General features: G+C 43.0%; 2 protein-coding genes across 2 annotated transcripts; one reads left to right on the plus strand and one right to left on the minus strand.

Annotated features, from left to right (window-relative positions):
- The first annotated feature begins 11167 nt into the window (after positions 1-11167).
- Positions 11168-17731, plus strand: LOC123147482 (transcription factor GTE9). The gene is made up of 10 exons (XM_044566741.1): positions 11168-12698; positions 12771-12816; positions 12891-13046; positions 15125-15195; positions 15330-15369; positions 16226-16294; positions 16384-16478; positions 16565-16625; positions 16701-16843; positions 16970-17731. The coding sequence occupies exons 1-10, from the start codon at positions 11388-11390 to the stop codon at positions 17228-17230; spliced, it is 2253 nt and encodes a 750-aa protein (XP_044422676.1). The 5' UTR covers positions 11168-11387; the 3' UTR covers positions 17231-17731.
- Positions 17732-18267: 536 nt separating this feature from the next.
- On the minus strand, positions 18268-22686 carry LOC123147483 (lysine histidine transporter 2). Its single transcript, XM_044566742.1, has 8 exons — positions 22437-22686; positions 20633-20787; positions 20049-20435; positions 19530-19923; positions 19148-19253; positions 18973-19064; positions 18808-18876; positions 18268-18720 (listed from the first exon to the last, which is right to left on the minus strand). Exons 1-8 carry the CDS (start codon positions 22476-22478, stop codon positions 18622-18624), a joined length of 1344 nt encoding a protein of 447 aa, XP_044422677.1. The 5' UTR covers positions 22479-22686; the 3' UTR covers positions 18268-18621.
- Positions 22687-23730: the final 1044 nt, after the last annotated feature.

Raw genomic sequence — 23730 nt, forward strand, 5'->3', positions numbered from 1 at the left:
GGTTTTATTCATGTAAACAGAACAACAATTTATTCTCTTACTTAAATGAATAACCGTATTACAATAAACATGATCAAATCATATTCATGCTCAACGCAAACACCAAATAACACTTATTTAGGTTCAACACTAATCCCGAAAGTATAGGGAGTGTGCGATGATGATCATATCAATCTTGGACCCACTTCCAACACACATCGTCACTTCACCCTTAACTAGTCTCTGTTTATTCTGCAACTCCCGTTTCGAGTTACTAATCTTAGCAACTGAACTAGTATCAAATACTGAGGGGTTGCTATAAACACTAGTAAAGTACACATCAATAACATGTATATCAAATATACTTATGTTCACTTTGCCATCCTTCTTATCCGCCAATCATTTGGGGTAATTTCGCTTCTAGTTACCAGTCCCTTTGGAGTAGAAGCACTTAGTCTTAGACTTAGGACCAGACTTGGGCTTCTTCACTTGAGCAGCAACTTGCTTGTTGTTCTTCTTGAAGTTCCCCTTTTTCTTCTTTGCCCTTTTCTTGAAACTAGTGATCTTGTCAACCATCAACACTTGATGCTCTTTCTTGATTTCTACCTTCATCGATTTCATCATCATGAAAAGCTCGGGAGTCGTTTTCGTCATCCCTTGCATACTATAGTTCATCACGAAGTTCTACTAACTTGGTGATGGTGACTAGAGAATTCTTTCAATCACTATCTTATCTGGAAGATTAACTCCCACTTGATTCAAGCGATTGTAGTACCCAGACAATCTGAGCACATGCTCACTAGTTGAGCGATTCTCCTCCATCTTTTAGCTATAGAACTTGTTGGAGACTTCATATCTCTCAACTCGGGTATTTGCTTGAAATATTAATTTCAACTCCTGGAACATCTCATATGGTCCATGACGTTCAAAACGTCTTTGAAGTCCCGATTCTAAGCCGTTAAGCATGGTGCGCTAAACTATCAAGTAGTCATCATATTGAGCTAGCCAAACGTTCATAACGTCTGCATCTGCTCCTGCAATAGGTTTGTCACCTAGCGGTGCATCAAGGATATAATTCTTCTGTGCAGTAATGAGGATAAACCTCAGATTACGGATCCAATCCGCATCATTGCTACTAACATCCTTCAACACAATTTTCTCTAGGAACATATCAAAATAAACATATGAAAGCAACAACGCGAGCTATTGATCTACAACATAGATATGCTAATACTACCAGGACTAAGTTCATGATAAATTAAAGTTCAATTAATCATATTACTTAAGAACTCCCACTTAGATAGACATCCCTCTAATCCTCTAAGTGATCACGTGATCCAAATCAACTAAACCATGTCCAATCATCACGTGAGATGGAGTAATTTCAATGGTGAACATCACTATGTGGATCATATCTACTATATGATTCACGCTCGACCTTTCGGTCTCCGTGTTCCGAGGCCATATTTGTATATGCTTGGCTCGTCAAGTATAACCTGAGTATTCCGCGTGTGCAACTGTTTTGCACCCGTTGTATTTGAACGTAGAGCCTATCACACCCGATCATCACGTGGTGTCTCAGCACGAAGAACTTTCGCAACGGTGCATACTCAGGGAGAACACTTCTTGATAATTAGTGAGAGATCATCTTAAAATGCTACCGTCAATCAAAGCAAGATAAGATGCATAAAAGATAAACATCACATGCAATCAATATAAGTGATATGATATGGCCATCATCATCTTGTGCTTGTGATCTCCATCTTCAAAGCATCGTCGTGATCACCATCGTCACCGGCGCGACACCTTGATCACCATCATAGCATCGTCGTCGTCTCGCCAATCTTGTGCTTCCACGACTATCGCTACCGCTTAGTGATAAAGTAAAGCATTACAGCGCAATTGCATTGCATACAATAAAGCGACAACCATATGGCTCCTGCCAGTTGCCGATAACTTGGTTACAAAACATGATCATCTCATACAATAAAATTTAGCATCATGTCTTGACCATATCACATCACAACATGCCCTGCAAAAACAAGTTAGATGTCCTCTACTTTGTTGTTGCAAGTTTTACGTGGCTGCTACGGGCTTAAGCAAGAACCAATCTTACCTACGCATCAAAACCACAATGATAGTTTGTCAAGTTGGTGTTGTTTTAACCTTCGCAAGGACCAGGCGTAGCCACACTCGGTTCAACTAAAGTTGGAGAAACTGTCACCCGCTAGCCACCTTTGTGCAAAGCATGTCGGGAGAACCGGTCTCGCGTAAGCGTACGCGTAATGTCGGTCCGGGCCGCTTCGTCCAACAATACTGCCGAACCAAAGTATGACATGCTGGTAAGCAGTATGACTTATATCGCCCACAACTCACTTGTGTTCTACTCGTGCATATAACATCAACACATAAAACCTGGCTCTGATACCACTGTTGGAGAACGTAGTAATTTCAAAAAAATTCCTACGCACACGCAAGATCATGGTGATGCATAGCAACGAGGGGAGAGTGTGATCTACGTACCCTTGTAGACCGACAGCGGAAGCGTTAGCACAACGCGGTTGATGTAGTCAGGGCCGGCTTTGGACTAGTGCGAGAGGTGCGACGGCCCGGGGCCCAGACTAAAAGGGGGCCCATAGTATATATGCAGTATATATATATTACAGATTAGTGGAAAAAAAGAATGACTAACGTCCAGCCCAGGTAGCTCTGAGCCCACCCAGCAAGCAGCACGCAACCACCACTAGGGCCTGCTCAACCAAGCCCAGGCAACGCACGTTGCCCTGTCGTTCGCTTGGAATCCAGGTAGACGCACCGACACAGGAGCACGGAGACGCATCGACATAGCAGCACGCCGCCTGACGCCGACACCAGCGCACCGCACCGAACCTGGAGCTGAGTTTGGGGATCAAATCGGCAAGAATTCGGGAAAGAGATCAACTGATCAAGATCATCATTCAGAAGGTAATAATTCTCAGATCAATCTATTCATAAATCCTAATCTATAGGCGAATATTTTCCGGTGGTCTCAATTCTGAAACTTCTCATCTAAAAACATAACATCTTCAATCTCTGATACTGTATTCGTGTTTCTCACTTGCAGCATAATCATGTTACCTAAAAAACATCTATCTGGCTGTGAGAAAAGAAACAACAAGAAAAGAGTAGACAAGTTGATTAAATCTCAGGAAGGCGCTATAGATATGTTTGTCTTGAGGCCTGGTGCTGCTACAAATTCAGAGCAATTATATATCACAAATGGTGAAGAAAAACCTGATGATACTAAGAATGCCGTTGAGGAAAATCATGTTGAGAAAAATAATGCTGCGGAAAATGATGCCGATCAGCACACGGAAAATTTTAGTGACCATGAGAATCTTGGAAATGCAGATGAGCAGGGTTCTTCTTTTGATATATATGATCGTAGAACTTGGAATATTCTTGACAATAAATCAAGAGATATTCTCATTGAAAAAGGACCTATAAGGGAATACAATCTTGTGTTTCCCGAAGATGAAATTAGTGGCAGGCATTTTTCATATGATTACTACACAAGAAAGTTAAGTAATGGCGAGTTCAGTGATCGGAGGTGGTTAGTGTACTCTAAACACGTGAATAAAGTCTACTGCTTTTGTTGCAAATTGTTTAAATCTGGAAAAAGCAAAAGTCTGCTAGCATCCGAGGGATTAAAGGATTAGAGACATCTTAGTGAGAAGCTCAAATTGCATGAGAATAGTGTTGAGCATATCACTAACATGAATACTTGGAATGAGGTAAGGGTGAGGCTAAGTAAGAAGGAAACAATTGATAAAGACATGCAACAAGAGATTGCAAGGGAGAAGGAGCGATGGAGACTTGTTTTAATTAGAATTGTTGTTGCTGTGAAATTTCTTGCTAAACATAGTCTGGCTTTTCGAGGATCGAATGAGAAATTATATCAAGATAACAACGGAAATTTTTTGGGAGTAATTGAAATGATGGCAGAATTTGATCCTGTAATGCAAGAGCATCTTCGGCGCATTAAGAATAGTGAAATCCATCATCATTATCTTGGCCATAATATTCAGAATGAGTTAATTTCCCTTCTTGGTCGCACTGTTAAATATTCTTTGTTGAGGATAATTAAGGATGCAAGGTATTTCTCTGTCATCTTGGACTGTACACCTGACGTGAGCCATCAAGAACAAATGACTCTAATTGTGAGGTGCGTAAACATGTCAAGTACTACTACAAAAATAGAGGAGTTTTTTCTGGAGTTCTTGAAGGTGGATGATACATCCGGATTTGGACTTTATAATGTGTTAATAGATTCACTTAAATCTATTGGTTTGGATGTTAAAGATGTTCGTGGACAAGGGTATGACAATGGTTCGAACATGAATGGAAAACACCAAGGGGCACAGAGCAGACTACTTGAAACTAATCCAAGAGCATTATTCATGACATGCGCTTGTCATAGCCTGAACCTTACTCTTAGTGATATGGCAAAATCTTGCGGTAAAGCTGTTACCTTCTTTGGTGTTGTGCAAAGAATTTATATATTGTTTTCAAGCTCTACTAAAAGATGGCAGCTATTGCTTGGTCATGTTCCAAAAATGACAGTTAAGTCTTTGTGTAACACTCGATGGGAGAGTCGAATAAAGAGTGTTCAGGCTATCAGATATCAAGCACCCGAGTTAAGAAAATCATCACTGGAATTGAAGACAACTTCTACCGATGACGCCAAGACTAAGAGCGACGCAAAATCTTTGGCTAGCGCACTTGAGAAATTTGAATTTTTACTTGGCATGGTCATTTGGCATGACATTTTGTTCACTGTAAACATGGTGAGTAAGAAGTTGCAGTCTAAGTTTGTGTGCATTGATGTTACTCTTAAACAGATTAAAGGTGCCATCTCATATTTTAAGAAGTACAGAAATGGCGGCTTTGCAACTAGTCTGGATATTGCGAGATCTATTGCAATTGACATGGGTGTACAACCTTTCTTTCCTGTCAAGAGACGTATTACTAGAAAAAGACAATTTGATGAAATTAGTGACAATGACGAAAATAACCAGAATGAAGAAATGCAAGCAAGTGAGGTGGAATCATTTAGAGTTAAATACTTTTTGGTGATGATTGATGTTGCAATTGCTTCCCTAACTACTAGATTTGAGGAACTGAAGACATTTGGGAGCATATTTGGTTTCTTGTTCAACTCGAGAGAGTTGAAGTCCCTGGGTGATAATGATCTAAGAAGATGTTGCACTAATTTTGTCAACAAATTCACTCATGGTAAGTCAGCAGATGTCGATCTAGATGATTTCGTTTCTGAACTAAAAGTACTGCAGATGACATTGCCAAACACATTCATATCAGCGGATCAGATATTTGAGTTTGTTAGAGATGCGGATTGTTATCTAAATGTCTCAATTTCTTATTGTATCCTTTTGACCGTACCTGTGACTGTTGCATCAACTGAAAGGAGTTTCTCAAAATTGAAACTATTGAAAAATTATTTGAGGTCAACGATGTCTCAAGAAAGATTGAATGGATTGGCCATGTGCTGCATTGAGAAGAATATGCTGGATAGTATTGATCTTGACACTCTCATTGATGATTTTGCGTCAAAAAATGCACGAAAGTCTCGTTTCACATGATCATTGGAGGTTAGCATGCTATTTCAATATGTTTTTCTGCGTTGCAACATCCATGATACTTGGTTTGGAACAAAGACAGGGAAAATAACATATGCTTGATTCTAGTAAAAATATATTAGTTTTATGATTTTATAGCAATTTTATATTTTCATGTATCAAATTGGATTTTTCTCTCTATTGGGCCCACTGGTCGGGTTTGCACCGGGGCCTTCGAAATCATAGAGCCGGCCCTGGATGTAGTCGTACGTCTTCACGGCCCGACCGATCAAGCACCGAAACTATGACACCTCTGAGTTCTAGCACACGTTCAGCTCGATGAAGATCCCCGGACTCTGATCCAGCAAAGTGTCGGGGAAGAGTTCCGTCAGCACGACGGCATGGTGACGATCTTGATGTACTACCGTCGCAGGGTTTCGCCTAAGCACCGCTACAATATTATCGAGGATTATGGTGGAAGGGGGCACCGCACACGGCTAAGAATATGATCACGTGGATCAACTTGTGTGTCTATGGGTGCCCCTGCCCCCGTATATAAAGGAGCAAGGGGAGGAGGCCGGCCGGCCCCTATGGCGCGCCAAGGAGGAGTCCTCCTCCTAGTAGGAGTAGGACTCCTACTAGGAGGGGGAAAGAAGTGGGGAGGGAGAAGGAAAGGGGGGCGCCGCCCCCCCTCTCCTAGTCCAATTCGGACCAGGGGGGAGGAGGCGCGCGACCCACCTTGGCTGCCCCTCTCTCTCTCCACTAAGGCCCATATGGCCCATTACTTCTCCCGGGGGGGTTCCGGTAACCCTTCGGCTCTCCGGTTTTCTCCGAAATCACCCGGAACACTTCTGGTGTCCAAATATAGCCGTCCAATATATCAATCTTTATGTCTCGACCATTTCGAGACTCCTCGTCATGTCTGTGATCACATTCGGGACTTCGAACTAACTTCGGTACATCAAAACTCATAAACTCATAATATAACTGTCATCGAAACCTTAAGCGTGCGGACCCTACGGGTTTGAGAACAATGTAGACATGACCGAGACTCGTCTCCGGTCAATAACCAATAGCGGAACCTGGATGCTCATATTGGCTCCTACATATTCTACGAAGATCTTTATCGGTCAGACTGCATAACAACATACGTTGTTCCCTTTGTCATCGGTATGTTACTTGCCCGAGATTCGATCGTCGGTATCTCAATACCTAGTTCAATCTCGTTACCGGCAAGTCTCTTTACTCGTTTCGTAATACATCATCTCGCAACTAACTCATTAGTTGTAATGCTTGCAAGGCTTATGTGATGTGCATTACCGAGAGGGCCCAGAGATACCTCTCCAACAATCGGAGTGACAAATCCTAATCTCGAAATACGCCAACCCAACATTCACCTTTGGAGACACCTGTAGAGCTCCTTTATAATCACCCAGTTATGTTGTGACATTTGGTAGCACACAAAGTGTTCCTCCGGTAAACGGGAGTTGCATAATCTCATAGTCATAGGAACATGTATAAGTCATGAAGAAAGCAATAGCAACATACTAAACGATCGGGTGCTAAGCTAATGGAATGGGTCATGTCAATCACATCATTCTCCTAATGATGTGATCCCATTAATCAAATGACAACACATGTCTATGGTTAGGAAACATAACCATCTTCGATTAACGAGCTAGTCAAGTAGAGGCATACTAGTGATACTCTGTTTGTCTATGTATTCACACATGTATTATGTTTCTGGTTAATACAATTCTAGCATGAATAATAAACATTTATCATGATATAAGGAAATAAATAATAACTTTATTATTGCCTCTATGGCATATTTCCTTCACCGGGACCCTTCCGGTGGTCCCGGTACAATACCGATTAACCCCGAAACTTTCCCGATGGCCGAAACTTGACTTCCTATATATAAATTTTCACCTCTGGACCATTCCGGAACTCCTCGTGACGTCCGGGATCTCATCCGGGACTCCGAACAACTTTCGGGTTACCGCATACTAATATCTCTACAACCCTAGCGTCATTGAACCTTAAGTGTGTTGACCCTACGGGTTCGGGAGACATGCAGACATGACCGAGACGACTCTCCGGCCAATAACCAACAGCGGGATCTGGATACCCATGTTGCCTCCCACATGTTCCACGATGCATCGGATGAACCACGATGTCGAGGATTCAATCAATCCCGTATTCAATTCCCTTTGTCAATCGGTACGTTACTTGCCCGGGATTCGATCATTGGTATCCCAATACCTCGTTCAATCTCGTTACCGGCAAGTCACTTTACTCGTACCATAATGCATGATCCCGTGACCAAACACTTGGTCACATTGAGCTCATTATGATGATGCATTACCGAGTGGGTCCAGAGATACCTCTCCGTCATACGGAGTGACAAATCCCAGTCTCGATCCGTGTCAACCCAACAGATACTTTCGGGGATACCTGTAGTATACCTTTATAGTCACCCAGTTACGTTGTGACGTTTGGTACACCCAAAGCACTCCTACGGCATCCGGGAGTTACACAATCTCATGGTCTAAGGAAATGATACTTGACATTGGAAAAGCTCTAGCAAACGAACTACACGATCTTGTGCTATGCTTAGGATTGGGTCTTGTCCATCACATCATTCTTCCAGTGATGTGATCCCATTATCAATGACATCCAATGTCCATAGTCAGGAAACCATGACTATCTGTTGATCAACGAGCTAGTTAACTAGAGGCTTACTAGGGACATGTTATGGTCTATGTATTCACACATGTATTATGATTTCCGGATAACACAATTATAGCATGAATAATAGACAATTATAATGAACAAGGAAATATAATAATAATCATTTTATTATTGCCTCTAGGGCATATTTCCAACACGAAGGACGGACGGTCAATCATCCACAACCATGCCTTAAAGTTGCAAACACCTTCAACATGAATGAAGGCTCAATATTCACCTTCCGCTTCAGCAGTTTTCCAGATGAGATGCATCTGTCTATATACCGTCTATGATGCTAATTTCGAAAGGTTCTACATGTTGCATGTGAAACTTGGTGCTGGTGCAGTTGTGTAATGGAGTAGCTGAGTGCTGAAGCTATATCATGTTGTACTCTGATGTACTTCAATTATGAAATTCTGCTTCCTTAATATGAAAATAAAATATATTATGTGCTTAATATGAATGTCAATTAGATTAATAAATAGATTATTAATAATAGGGCAATTAGCCTGCTAATGGCGAATTAACCTGCTAATTGGGTTTTGCTATTGCAAACAGTTATTGAAAAAATACCATGGACGATGACCTCAGGCAACGCACATAGTTTCTAGGAATAAACCATGTTGGATCAATAAACGATCACACACGACTTTCTCTTGAAAACTGTTTGCATTAGGCCACCTTGCGCAAACGTTTACCACATAAAAACTGTGTGTGATGAACAGTCTTTATCACACAGTTTCTTCTATAGACCGTGTGTGATACATTCAATAACGCAAACGACTTAACGGGAAAAATTGTGTAGGATGTACCTGTGAACGGAAACGTTTTCCTTGGAGCGGCTGTGTAGGATGTACATACGAAGGGAAACGTTTAGCGGGGACTGACCGTGTGGGATGTACTTGCGATCGAAAACAATTTCGCCTGTATAATTATATTTTTTAGCTCTACTATACGTATTTCCATATTTGAGCGCTCGTCGGTCGCACACGACCTCATTTTGCCGAGCATGTGTGCCAGAAGGGCATATCCCCGATGGTCTTGGGTCGTGTGGGAAGGACCCCCTTATTGCCCACACTCACTAGGCGACGGTCCAAATGACGTCGCAGAAAGGGGTTTAAAACTGTTTGTATAGTATCGACGCATACCAGTGTCTCTCCGTAAAGAAATATAAGAGCGTTTAGATCACTACTCTAGTGATCTAAACGCTCTTATACTTCTTCATAGAGGAGCATAACCTAGCTGCATGAATTGCGAGATCGTCATCAACATCTTCTTCCTTTATGCTGCATTCTTGCTGGTGAGATTAGATCTATCTTGACATCTTCATAGTGTTTCTGGGTGCGATCGTATAGTAATATTTTGTCGCATAGCACGTTCCCCTACATCAATAACTTCATATCTCATAGAGATTGGGGAAAGATATACACTTTGTCTCCTCTATTTACTTTGTTGTTATTGGATCTAAGACACACCTTTTGTATTGGCTTGGGATTTGAGGAGTACTTAGCTTGGATCTTGTCCAATAGTTTTTTCCCTTGTGTTTCTTTTGGATTTGTGCCTTATTCTTTTGTTTCTCCTCGAATCCACCTTCAATTTGTAAAGATTGGTCCATTATAGGACCCACTAACAAACCAATTGATATCAGCCATAATATTTATGTCAAAATTATGATGGTACGCAACTTTTCTGGAGGGGATTTACATGATCCATTGATCCCACATGTTACACACCAGCACATAAAAACCAATTGAATCCAACATTAGTAGATAAGGTATAAGGTCTTTTTTAATGTGTTTCACATGCTCTGTCGATGGCAGTGGTATGTCATGCCCTACTATCGAACCTTCTACCGAAAAGTAGTTGCGCGCGTGAACTACTTTTGTGCGAACACGTGTGCATTGGTATCCATCCTCTTTGGTATAAAGAGTATGTATAATAGTATGTGCCAAAGGTTGTCGTGTCAAAAAAACCGGTTGAGGTTTTTTGCCTATAATTTTGTAAAGTGAAGCATTAACATTGCCAAAAAGTTAATCTTACATCAAACAAAAGCCAATATTATAACCATGATTTACAAATTGGTAAACTTCTTTCTGTCACAATACAAACACACCAATAGCCTTCTCGAAACAATTGATATGCTCTGTTATTTGCCTAAATGTTCGATGACAACGATACATAAAAACCTATATACCTGCGGTAAGATACCGGCAAACCAAACAGTATTTACCATAAGAACTTGCTAATATTTTGAAAACCCACGTTTAAATATCTTTTCCGGGGGAGATTCGCATGCTATTTCCATAGCATCCCAGGTCGGACAAATCAACACGTGATTCTAGCATACGAAGCCCTAGAGCCTTTCTAGACACGCAACCACCTACAATCGCACCGTCCGGCCCAAAAACCCAACGGCCGGGATCTCCCCTCACAAGTCAGAGCCGCCCACCCTATTCCGTCCAAGTGACTGCGCGGTGGGACCATTGGACCGGGGGACCCACATCTCAGCCACCGGGCGCGCTCCCCGCACGCCGCTTACAAGGGGCCCCTTTGCTTCGCGATTCGAGCCTAAAGCTCGCGAGCGGCACAGCGAAGAGAGAGAAAGAGACGGGGACAGAGGAGAGAGAAACCCCAGGTCTCGCCGCCTCGCCTTCATCCGCTTTCGCCTCGCCGCCTCCGCGCCGCCCTCCGTTTCGAGGAGGAGGAGGAGGAGGGGGAGCTCCAGTGCTCGCGCCGCAGCGGCGGCGGCGGCGCCGGGTGCCTGCGCGAAGGCCTCGAGATCTCGCGGCGGCGCCGCCGGCTTTGTGTGGTGGTTGTGGTGGGTGCGGCGCCGTCTGCTCGGTGAGTTGGCTCGATCTCTCGCCGCGGCGCTTCCAATTGAGCTGCTCCGCCCCCCGAATCGAGGGTTTTGGAGGCCTCCTGCTCTTGGCGGCCGTGCAATAAACTAACCTCTCGCTTCGGGGGGTTAGGGTTAGGTTTTGGCTGAATTGTGGTGGATTTGGGTGGCCCAGGCGGCGCATTGCGCTCGCGAGCAGACTGGTCTGCGGGTTCCGCCACGCAATGATGGGGAAGACGCAGAAGTTCTCCAAGGGGCACCCGCTCGGTTTCGTGCCGGACTACCGATATGGGGTGGAAACTGTGGGGGTGTCAAAGGGCCTTGGGAATCCTGCAAGAAGTGAAGCCAAGAGAAAATGCATCAACCTCAATACGGACGAGGGGGCTGATGCTCCCGGATTTAATGTGCCGCGGGTGGTCTTTGAGTTGCCGAGGATGTCGGCCTCGGATAGGAATGAGCTGGAGATGAGGCTCCGTAACGAGCTCGAGCAGGTGAGGGCCCTCCAGAGTAGGTTGTTTTCAAGAGGGGCTACGACGAGCATGAATGGTGGGACTGCGTCGGCTCCCAGAGGTGATTTCAACAGCAATAAAAAGGATGGGAAGCTCAGGAGGAGCAATTCAGTGCAGTCTGGCAGAGGATTACCGCCATCAGTTGCCCAACCTGTAGTCAGCTCCATTAACTACACAGCATCGTTTAAAAAATGCCAGGAGCTTCTGAAGAACCTTATGAAGCATCGCTCTGCAGGCCCGTTTGTTATGCCAGTTGATCCTGTGAAGTTGTGTATCCCTGATTATTTTGATATAGTCAAGCACCCAATGGATTTGGGCACTATACAGAAAAAGCTGAATGCAGGTGTGTACCCTACACCTTGGGAGTTTGCTGCAGACGTGAGGCTTACTTTTAGCAACGCTATACTTTATAACCCAGTTGGTAATGCAGTTAACATAATGGCCCAGACTATGAGCAGTGTTTTTGAACCTAGATGGAAGCCTATCGAAAAGAAGCTTCCTCGACCAGATGAGGAACTCTCTGCAATTGAGCCTTTAAAAAATGATGCAGTTGAGAAAAATATTGTTGACAACAAAGAGCCTTTTGATAGAAGACCTTCAAATAAAGGTGCATATAAGAAAAACACCTTTCAAAAAGAGGAGGTGGTTGCCAAGCCAGTTTTGCACCCGAAGAAGAGGAAAGCCTCTCCTTTGGTTCAGGATGCTCCAGTAGCATCAGTGATACAGATGGCTCAGGTGGCTGAGGAGGTTCCAGTGGTACAAACTGCTATGGGAATGATGAGAGATGAACAAAAGGTTGCTCTAAGCGTAAGACTACAATCATATGGTGGATTCATTCCAGAACATGTAGTTGAGTTCATAAAGAGGCATGTTAATGATGATAATGATGCTGATGAAGATGAGTTGACTATTGACATGAACGCTCTCAGTGATGATACCCTGTTTGAATTACAGAAGCTTCTTGATGACTATGATAGAGTAAATCAGTCTGGAAATCCTACAAAAGATGAGCCTCAAGAAGTTGAGGTGGGTGCTATTGTCTTTGAGATTGATTTTTGTTAGTTAATTTACTGACCATTGTTTCCTTCTGCTCAACAGTTCCAAAGTGAATATGGACTTGCCAACTCATCAATGCATCATGAAGGTCGCTTTCTCCTCATTTATTTTTTCCATGGCACTAATTGTTGTTCTAAGTTAATACTGCATACGTCTTAGCAGGCAATGAGCTTGTTGAGGAAGACATTGATATTGGTGGGAACGATCTTCCACCTTTAACATACCCCCCTGTGGTATTTGAAAGTGAAACGGCAGACAGAAGCAGCAAGCATAGTTCTTCTAGCAGTTCTAGTAGTGAGTCAGGATCATCCTCCAGTGGTATGTATTTTTATCCATTTATCTTCACATATTACACTACCTAACTTTGTATCTTGACTTAACTGTTACCAGGCCCAGCGATATGTTCTTTTGTTTTTACTTTTTACCATTCCATGCCATTCAATGCTGCATGCCGCAAATTGATAACTTTGCCCCTTAAGGCTGTTCAAATTTTTCCCCTGTGCTCACCTATTCGACAGAGTCTTAACGATTCTTAGTGTCAGCAAGTGTTGATAAGTTGAAATCGGTAGTATTGAACAGTGTCCTGTTTGTTTCTAGTTTGATACTCCCTCTGTAAATAAATATAAGAGCGTCTAGATCACTACTTTAGTGATCTAAACACTCGTATACTCCCTCCGTCCTAAAATAAGTGTCTCAAGTTTATACTAACCAGTACAAAGTTGTACTAAAGTCGAGACACTTATTTTGAGACGGAGGGAGTACTTTAATTCAACTTTAGGGCCTGTTTGGGACTGCTCTGCTCCATCAAAATCAGTTCCGCTCCACCAAATCCACTTTGGAGCAGTTTCATACAGGAGTTGCAACTCTTCCAAAGAGAATGTTTGGCTTTCATCTAGCTGCAGCTTCAAGAATGGGAAATTTGGTGGAAAGGATCTATTTGATTGGATGAGTGGGGAGAAACGAAGGGATATCCACTTACTGGTGTCAAATTTCCTTACAACTCCAGCTTCTAAAGTTTTTTGGAGCACCTCCTAAAGAGCTTCACAAAAAACAGGGAGTTGTACCCCAGATTCTAGTTTTTTTGTGGAGCGGCATGTCGTAGATTTACCCTGTTTGGCTTGCGTTTTTTTCTAGAGCAGAGTTTAATTTCAAGGAGCGGAGCAGTCCCAAACAGGCCCTTAGAAAGATGTTCAACATGCTAAATGTTGTTCATAGCGACTCGCCTTGCTAGCAATCTGATTGCCTCCATATGGCAGCAAAAAGAGCCCGTATGCCTGCGTGTGCTTGCAGTGCTAACAGGTGATTCTGCCGGCCCAATTTCGGGCAGAGTCACTAAGTTTAAAAAAAATAATTATTGCTGATAAATCACATATTGGCGTTCACTATTTGTGTTGTGATGGTAGCTCACATGTTAACATTGTAGAATTTTGTTCTTATCTTATCTGAGGGGCAGCAGTTGTTGTTCACTTTTGCTCATACTGCTGATCATTTCTTATTTAAGATCCTTTTTTAATTGATTCCCAGCTAACTGTAGCAGGCTAACAGCTAGTAGCACTTAGTACAGAGCATTATGATACCACAGCATGTGTGAGCTGGTAGTAACTTTACTTATGCTTCCTTTGTGAAATTCCCTTTCTCCATTTCATTTCGCATGAATCATGCTTGTGAATATGAGATATATAATGCCCAAGCGCATTTCCTTGAGGGGGATAAAAAGGGAGAATGAGTGAGCAAAAACTGAGTGTTTCTGTGAAATATTTACTTTGCCTTACTTATCCATGTACAAACCTCTTTGACATAATATGGCAGTGTTAACCATGTTAGAACATAGGTTTAGTACTATAAACATTCCTTGTTTCCAAATGCCAAATGCCATAAACAGAAGTTCGCATCAATTAATTCACTGGACTATAGTAGTTTCAACTGATAATTGGTGTAGTGTCCGAAATATAATAATATAGAAGTAGAACATATTCTCTAATACCATGGTCTAGTTTCACTAATAATGCTATACAATTTTCCTGCTATATTGGACAACCCTGTGTATCTTACAACCGTTCTCAGGAACCGTTGGCTGGCCCACTCTGTAGGTCTGAAATTAAACTAAGACCTGTTTTTTAGGTTCATTGAATTATAACTTTTGAATACCTGCTTTTGAAAACCTGTGTCTCTTGGGCTACATTATTATGAATGTCTGTAAATTTCCTTCCTTCACTGTGTTACACGATGAAACCAACATGAAGAAAACTACCCGATGTCCATAAATTTCTTTCTTTCATGATAAAACCCAAATGAGGAAACAAGCCAATATCTATTGGTGCATGGTATTCCAGTTCAGTCCATGTGATTTTTCATGCCCAACAAGGTGATCATTTTATTTCTTCTTATATCTTCAGGTTCGGATTCGAGTAGCTCTTCTGGAAGTGATTTGGGTGCCAAAGTTCCCTCGACAAACATCGGGGCTAAGGTGCTTCCGCACACTTGCTGTATTCTGTGTAGTTTTTAGAACCATACAAGTCTCAAACAAAATTGACGTGCTACTCACCAAAAGATTATTTTGAACATCGGTGTCCTCAATGGTTGCTCTCTGTTTACATGCAGGAGAACGTACTACCCGTGTTTAGCTTGGACCAGGAGAACGGTAAGAGGTTGCACATAATACATTGTTTTTTAAGCCAAACCAGCTCTTGCAAGCACATCATCAAACTAACTAGACCACTTGATTCAGTAACAAAGCCAGCCTTCACAAGTTAGCTCCAGTAACCTATTTCTCATATGCCTCGATGGATTAAACTCAGTCAAAGTTTTAAAACTTAAAATAATGTTAGGATTGGTGTTTGGCTGGCACAAGCCAACCCAAACTATAGACAATCTGAGCAATTTATCCTGCCAAAATTAAACTATTAGAACTACTGGCAAATTAAATTACATGTGAGGTCTACTATTCTGCATAGGATGGGACAATTCAGCCAAATCTAACCTGTTTATTTCAAACAAATTTTGACCTACAACACGTCAAAATATTTGGAGGTGTGTTAAATCCAAATTGCATTCAAGTGGAGTCTGGTATCCGGTTTAACCCATCTCTTCGGAGCCATATTGACCCACTAAAAATTTAAGTGTTACAGAAGTGGTGGATTGTCACTTCTTTACAACCCAGACTGTTCAAATGGAGCCTGTTATCCGATTTAACCCATCTCTTCAGAGCCATATTAATCCACTAAATATTAAACTGTTAAAGGAAGTGGCTTATCATCTCTTCCTTACATGTGGGTCAATTTTTGGGTCTACATGTTATCTTTGATACCTTCCTTTGAACTCTCTGTACTTCTTTTGAACATGTGTTTTTTATATAGAATTTTAGAAACAATGTGGAATTCAGTTGACACCCAAACTTATCACAGTGCTTATCGATTGGCTTTGCTGTACTTCTGCAATTTTGGAATAGCTACTTGTGTCTTATGTATATTTACTACTTTCAATTGATATTTTTGCAGATTCACAGGATACATTGAATATACAAGAACAATGTGCTGACCGTGTACCTATTTCTGCTGATGATGAGGGTAAGCTTGTACTTCTATGCGGTCTCTTAGTACCCAGAGCATGTTTGGTACGTTTCTTTTACAGTTTATTAAATGGATCAATATTTCAGAGGAGAACGTGTCTGATAAAAAATACCGAGCTGCCCTTTTGAAAAGCCGCTTCGCTGATACAATTCTCAAAGCTCGTGAGAAGGCTCTTGATCAGGTATGTGTTGGAATAGTTTATTGCGTTGCTGCCTGGCCTTTGGTGGATGCTATTCCCAGTAAGATTCACATGATCCTTCATACCAGGTGAAGGATCCCGAGAAAGTTCGGCGCGAGAGGGAGGAGCTTGAAAGGTTACAAAGGGAAGGTGAGATGAAATTGGTATATTTGGGCTGGTATGCGAGCTGCAATACTGTTTATTGAGGCACAATCTTCATTACAGAGAGAGCTCGGTTACAAGCTGAGGCTAAAGCTGCTGAGGAAGCTCGCAAGAGGGCTGAAGCAGCAGCCGTTGCTGAGGCTGCTGCAGAAGCTAAACGCCAAAGAGAGCGTGAAAGAGAAGCAGCTCGTAAAGCCTTGCAGCAGGTAAACCTAGGATGCAATTTGGCAAGCAACATCTTGCTTTGTTGATATCCATACTCTGAAGTGCAGATAGTATTGATTGCTCTTTTGGTATCCTACTCTGAAGTGCAAATACCATTGACCCTGCAGATGGAGAAAACTGTAGAAATCAATGAAGGGAACCTCTTCCTGAAAGATTTTGAAATGCTTGGAACAGTCACAGGTGAACAGAATCTCAACTTGGTCGGTGAAATGAGTCCAAGCCATACACCTGAGCCCCTCGGATTTCAACTTGGGGGCAACCCCCTAGAACAGCTTGGATTGTATATGAAAAATGACGACGAAGAAGACGAGGAAGTCGAGTCCGCAGATGAACCAACAGTTGATGTTGAGGAGGGCGAAATAGACTGACAGCTTATGGTGCATTTTCAGTGATAATCTGAGTGGAGCCTGTGGCGTGACTGGACCGGATAACTGTTTTTTGATGTTTTTGATATATGAAGTGCACATCACCCTGGCGGTTCCATTCCTCTACAGAACTTATGAGCTGCACAAGTTTTTGGAGCAAAATATGGTTGATCAAATGTAGTAGCAGGCACTGGAACCAGTCTTCATGCATGCGGGGTCCCATGGAGTCAGCCCATCTTTGGATGGGTTCATTGGTAGCCATGATGAAGTAATGGACGCCCCTGTGCTTTTCTGGATGGATATCTGGAAGATGATACTGAGGGAAAGGGGGGTGTTAGGGGGGATGGGTGGGGTTGAGGTGGGGTGCGTCCCTGGCTCTTATAGAACAACTAATGTGAGCCGTTTTGGGGTAGTTTCGGTGACATTTCATGTTGTGAATGTAATCCTGGAAACTGTACAAAGAGGTTGCCTGATAGATGGAAAACCGTTCTTTTTTCTTCTGCACTTGCATCTCTCATCATTACTTTATCTCTCTTCATATTGTTTGGGATATCCCGAGTTTACCTCGGATTAGGATATATAGAGGAGGTAAATTAATTTTTGTAGGATGCGATAAGCTTTAGTTGGCTGCTGAGACACTTGCAGTGTAATCAAGGTTAATGGTGGCTATTATTTATTTATCTAATTTTTTTTGGCAAATTTAGTTGGCCAGAGGCGGCAAATCCTGCTGTTTTTTTGCTGCAAAACTTTTCTTCTTCCAAGAAAATGTCAACCCCATACAACTAAACTTGTCACCTAAAATGTTCGCAAATGCCAACCCCTCCTAGGGGATGCTCGCTGATCCTATTATATCGCTTGGAATAGGCGTCAGTAATCATCCCTGACTTTTTTGAGGAAGTTTTAAATTTGTATTTTAGGAAGGATCTTCCCTCACTTGTTACATTCTGCGTTTAGGTTGATTAACACTGTTACTATATTCTGAACTAAAATAAAAATTCCCAGAACAGCATGTGTAAAGGCAGCATTTAGGAGAAACACAATTAAAAGCTTAAACATATCGCAGGAATAATCCAATCAAATGTATGGATCTTGCACTTAATTTGACATGTCTCATGGTATATATGAATCCTTGCGCCTATTTTCATAGCTAGTGCTCTGCAAAATAATACGAGTACATGCATGAAAACTCCCGGCGCTGCAAGCGGGCTGGACCCCTTCACGATTTACCCCCAACACAGCCCTCCTCCGGTCTAAACTAAGCAGACCGTCCGACATCTGCGACAAGCCGTGATACCATGATCTTTCTTCTTTGCAGGGACAGAAAATAAAAATAAAAATCTGGCAGTAGAATCGCCAATCGCGAGGCGATGATGATGAACGGCACTTGTAGTGATCTATGAGTAGAACTTGTATGTCTTGGCAGAAATGATGATCTGCCTGAGCCCTCCGATGGGCGCGATGATCATCAGAATGACACCAAGGACGATGCAAATCTGAAACCCAAAAGGAAAATCAGGACGGGATTATCGTTTGAAGAAAAGAGAGGGATAAAAGCCTTGGATCTCTGGGTTGGTTCTTACCCAGTTGGTGAACCATGAGAGGCTGAATCTCCTGGGCTTGCAGATGATGAGCCACATGATGCAGGGCAGCTGCAGGCAGCCATGACAGTTACATATCGTCCAATCTCACGAGAAGCTCTGAGTGTATATTTGCTGTGATGAAAGGTGTCTGATGAAAATGCTTACGAAATAGGTCGTCGGCGCGAAGGCCAGCCCGCCGAAGAACCCGATGAGGCCACCGAAGAACGGGAAGGTCATGCCGACGAACATGGTGAAGGCTGCACATGTCGGTGTTTTGGTTGGTTATTCAGTATACAAGATGCCTCAAAACTTGCGATGAGATTAGTCGACGGGGCATTACCAACATAGATGGTCCGGGTGATCAGACGGAGCATAATGCCTGGTGCGAATTCCAGCTTCCTCACCAGAAACGTCTCCATCATGTCGAACACTGGCATCGCGTAAATCTGCACAGGAACAATCAAATTTTGTTGTACCGTCAGATATATCGTCCTAGCTCTGGTACAATGTCACGTTCTAGGTATCCAAAGCGGAAATACTGTACACACGATGGTTGGCGGACGCTGCATGCACGACACTCATTATCGACGGCTGCAACCCACTGAACAAAAGGAATACATGGCTGCAATATTTTGTCGTGCAGGAATCGGCCGCCAACCATCGTCCATGTAGCAGTGCTCATCCAAAGTAACTGAACGAAATGATTGTAAGGATCTACATACCTGGTAGCTACCGATGAGATGAACGACGACCATCATGTTGGCCATGGCGATGAGCCACTTGGGCTTGTTGAGGGTGATGAGGATGTTGTCGTCGACACTGTTGCCAAACGCCCAGTAGCCGATAAATGCCACCGGCATGTAGCAGGCGGCGATGATGATGTAGGCGACCACCACACCCTTCCACATTGGCTTCTTGGACGGGTTGCCCGGCGTCGATGGGATGGTAGCCTGGATTTCTAGCACGACATTGTGGCCAGAGTAGGAGAAGGCCACGTCGCCGAGGCCCCCCAAGAAACCGAACACCTGCCCTGCTGTCGTCGATGCCCGCAGGCTGTAGTCCACGTTCTCCGCCCTCCCCTTGTCCAACGAGGCGCCCCAAGCAATTGTTGAGTAGCTGCATCATGAGTTATTGTCAACGGCAATTGCTTGCTAGCTAAAGTTCTTTTTTTTCAGAAACTTGTCGGATTTGCTACAGTGAGCATATGACAGCTAGTGCTGGTGCAGACATTCGGAATTAACCTGAGTGACATGACGGCTGCAGCGAGGGAGATGCCAGAGATGGAGTTGAAGTTTGGGAGCTGGGAGAGGACGAAGTGGACAGAGGCGAAGATCATGATGAAGTAAGTGAGCTTTATGTCCTTGCACTTGCCGTCACAGATCACGTCGTGGAACTTCTTGAGAGAGTTGCCGCCGGTAACCATGTACACAATGTTCAAGCTGACCTCGACGACAAGCTGCTGTGGCACCACGATCCAGAGGCCGAGCTTATCACCGAAGGCGTGCTGCCCGAGCTCATGGTACCGATCGAAACGCTTCCCAGGGACTATCTCATGCATCTCCACCATCTGCCACAGCGTGTACACCGTGATGATCCACGACAAGGTCATCACCGCGATGCCAGGACCCCTGCGCCAAAACAAAAACATCAGGGAACGCCAAATGATTGGATCATGCCATTGCAAGTTTGTAGCTTTGAAAACTGCCCGGCTGTGAGTATGGCATGTGGAACCCACATGCCATTCAGATTGCCAGTCACAGTTTCAGAAGCAGACAGACGAGCCATGGCTCCAATGTATGGATGTCATGGCAGTAGCAGTACATACCAACCGAGTTCAGACATGGCGTAGGGGAGGCTGAGCACCCCAGCGCCAACCATGGCGGTGACATTGTGGAAGGCCGAGTACCACCACTTTGCTTTCCTCGACGACGTGATAGGAAGCCAGTCATCGATCGCCTTCTCCCGTGCAGTCCTCTCATCCTGTGGGTTTTCAGTATTCTGTTAGCTATAGACATCATCATCACATAACAGCAGTTTTTTTTTTCAAATTTAGAATATCACACAATAAGAGCTAGTATGCCAAAATTATTTGGGACTTATCAACAACAATTAATTTGTAACCTCCTGGCATTTCTTTCATTTTTTATGTCATCTAATAAACTTAAGAGACGGATAATTGGCAACTTTGAATTTTCGGAGGTAGAGTGGTTCCTTTTCTTCCGGGCAGTTGACTTGTCACATGGCCAAGTAGTCGCACTTGCCCAAGACAAATGTGTCATCAGATGCTTATCAATCAATGACACCTCACGGTAAACATGTTTGATTTTTCTATCAAGCACGTTCACCTAACAATGTTGCATGATACTACTAGTCTCAAAATACTATGTTTGCATATCTGGAATACGGAAGTTCTTCTGCTAAAGCATCCATTTTCACAATTTCTAGTGAAAATCCACCATCGACAGGATATTACCAGAATCTAATTTTGAGTTGATTATTTTTTCAACAGGGCTAAGCGCCTTTCTATTAATTTCTTAATCCAAATAAGAAGTCCTTGCATGAGGCGTAATTTTTTTGCATTCTATATATAGAATAATCAATCGCATGGTAGCAATTAACACCAAGATATGGATATCCAACTATATTAAAATGGTAAGTAGCCCACCGTAGAAATACTAGTAAAAGGAAACTAGTTAATGGGGGAGTTTAAAGAGTGTGATCTGTTTTATTGTTCGGTAGGCTAGTGTGAGCTATTTCTGGCCTTGGAAAGAAAAACAAGGCTGGACAGAAAGTACAAATGAAGACCTTTCATACTCGTTAGTCCAAGAACAAGGTGGACCATACGACAGAAGCAGCAAAACTGTTTAATTTCATTCTAGATATTTTTCTTAAAAAAATATGGAAAATACTCATACTTACTCGTTTCCATATTATATATTTGAAACAAGAAACGCAACGTACTTATTGAGGTATATATATACTCCTATATTGTAAAACAGACTGGATGATGGTAATTTTAAAGTAACACAACAGCTGGAAAAACAACGAGGGAACAATGATTAATTTAAAGGGAAAAAGGTAAAATTCCGCAGTTAAGGCAAAGCATCAAGAATCACACCGATCATATGACGCTGATACTTATGTACACACGTTCTTTTCCCTTCTTGATCTTCTGCAGGAAAAGAAACCAAAAAGTACTAGCCCAAAAGCACCAAGAAGATGAGATTGGATATCACTATTAGACACCACCACGATTTCACACGGGTTCCTCCCCCCAAGAAAAGGATTTCACATGAAGAGGATGAACTGGTGCTACATGCCGGGAGAAGAGAATCCTCCACGCAAAAAGAAAGAAAGAAAACGGCGTTTTCCTTTTGTCCTTTTTTGCGCCTGTCGATTTCGCTCCCCGCTTTTCGGAACTCCACAACTCCCCGACCTTTTGTTTCATCTCTCCCTTTCTCTCTCCCCTCGAGAAACCAGATACAAGAAACAGAGTTTGAACAAGATGAATGGACTGTTTCGTTCGTGGATACAGAACATGAACATTGCGAATAAAACAGATCATAACATACAGACGCAGCAGAGGGGGAGAGAGAGAGAGAGAGAGAGGAGAGGGGGAAAGATTTGACCTTGGGCGGCGTGTAGTTGTCCGGCGAGGCCTGCGTCCCCATGGCGCCTGGCTTCTCTTCCGGCGGCACGGAGCTTCCCTTCGCCAATGGGCGGCCGGAGTCACACCAAGGAGAAGGTGGAGAGAAACAAGGAGATGGAGATGGAGCTCGCAGGTATGGAGGAGGACGAGTCGTGGTGGTTTTTATAGAGGGAGATTCAGGCGGGGGCGCCGTATGCACTGTGAGCGATCGAGGAGCACGTATCCCGCTGGGTTAGTTATGAGTTTGTTTTCCTTCTTCTGTAGCCTAGCTTAGACTAGAGAAAAAAAACAACAACTGGAATATCGTTGGGTGGACCGTTGACTCCAGCGATGCAGCGGATCCGGTGTTCCAGCGGCCAGTTGTGGCACCCGCGTCCGTGTGTCGTTCGTTCATCTGCGAAGCGGACGGGATGCCGTTCGTCCGATCCTGCCTCCCTCGACGGTTGCGATGAGGCCACGTCGCGGGGGTGACAGAACGTGATGTACGGACTATTCAATTCTCTTTCCAAGCTTGTGCACGTGAAATTTGTAATTTTTTTTAAGAAAAAAAGCACCCAAGTGGACACGATTCTTTCTCTCGTAATTTATAGATCCCATCGCGGCGTAAATGCACCTCTGCGCTTGGCTGTGTTGACAGCCACGCCAAGTTGAAGGCTTGCCAAATTTATATACTCCTATGTACCACGTTCACGAGCCAAATGCGTCGAAAAGGAAACAACTCCACTTGTACACTTTATGGGTTTGATTGTGAATAGTCGCCAGCCCACATATTTTTTTTAAACTTAGCCCACATTTTTACAGTACACATATTGTCAAAGCCGATTTAAACAAACATATTATGGAATGGAGGGGGTAGTATATATTGTTACAGTACACATATTGTTGAATGTTGGTTATGCGTGCAAAGTTTCAGGTAGCATGCATGCACACCACGGACAAGTAAATATATACTACTTCCTCGAGTAGGCACGATCTGAACCCAGAGGCATTTGCACCCACTTTTTCTAAAAAAATGCATTTTAAGTACATCTTAAAATCTCAAAAATAAACAAAAGAAAATTTCATGCATACATGTTCACAAATGTGTGTGCGCGGCGCAAAATTTTGTGAAAAATGTTTTTTTGTTTTGTCTCCGTAAAAAAGAAAAATTTCAGTGCTCCTAAATAACGTTTCACGACACAATTTTTTGTCTTTTTTGCACAGGCCATAAAAAATTTATTTTTTCCATGAAACTTTATGCACGCACATAGAACATGAATATGTACCAATGCCAC

Source organism: Triticum aestivum, chromosome 7A, assembly GCF_018294505.1.
Source record: "Triticum aestivum cultivar Chinese Spring chromosome 7A, IWGSC CS RefSeq v2.1, whole genome shotgun sequence".
Taxonomy (NCBI): Eukaryota; Viridiplantae; Streptophyta; class Magnoliopsida; order Poales; family Poaceae; genus Triticum; species Triticum aestivum.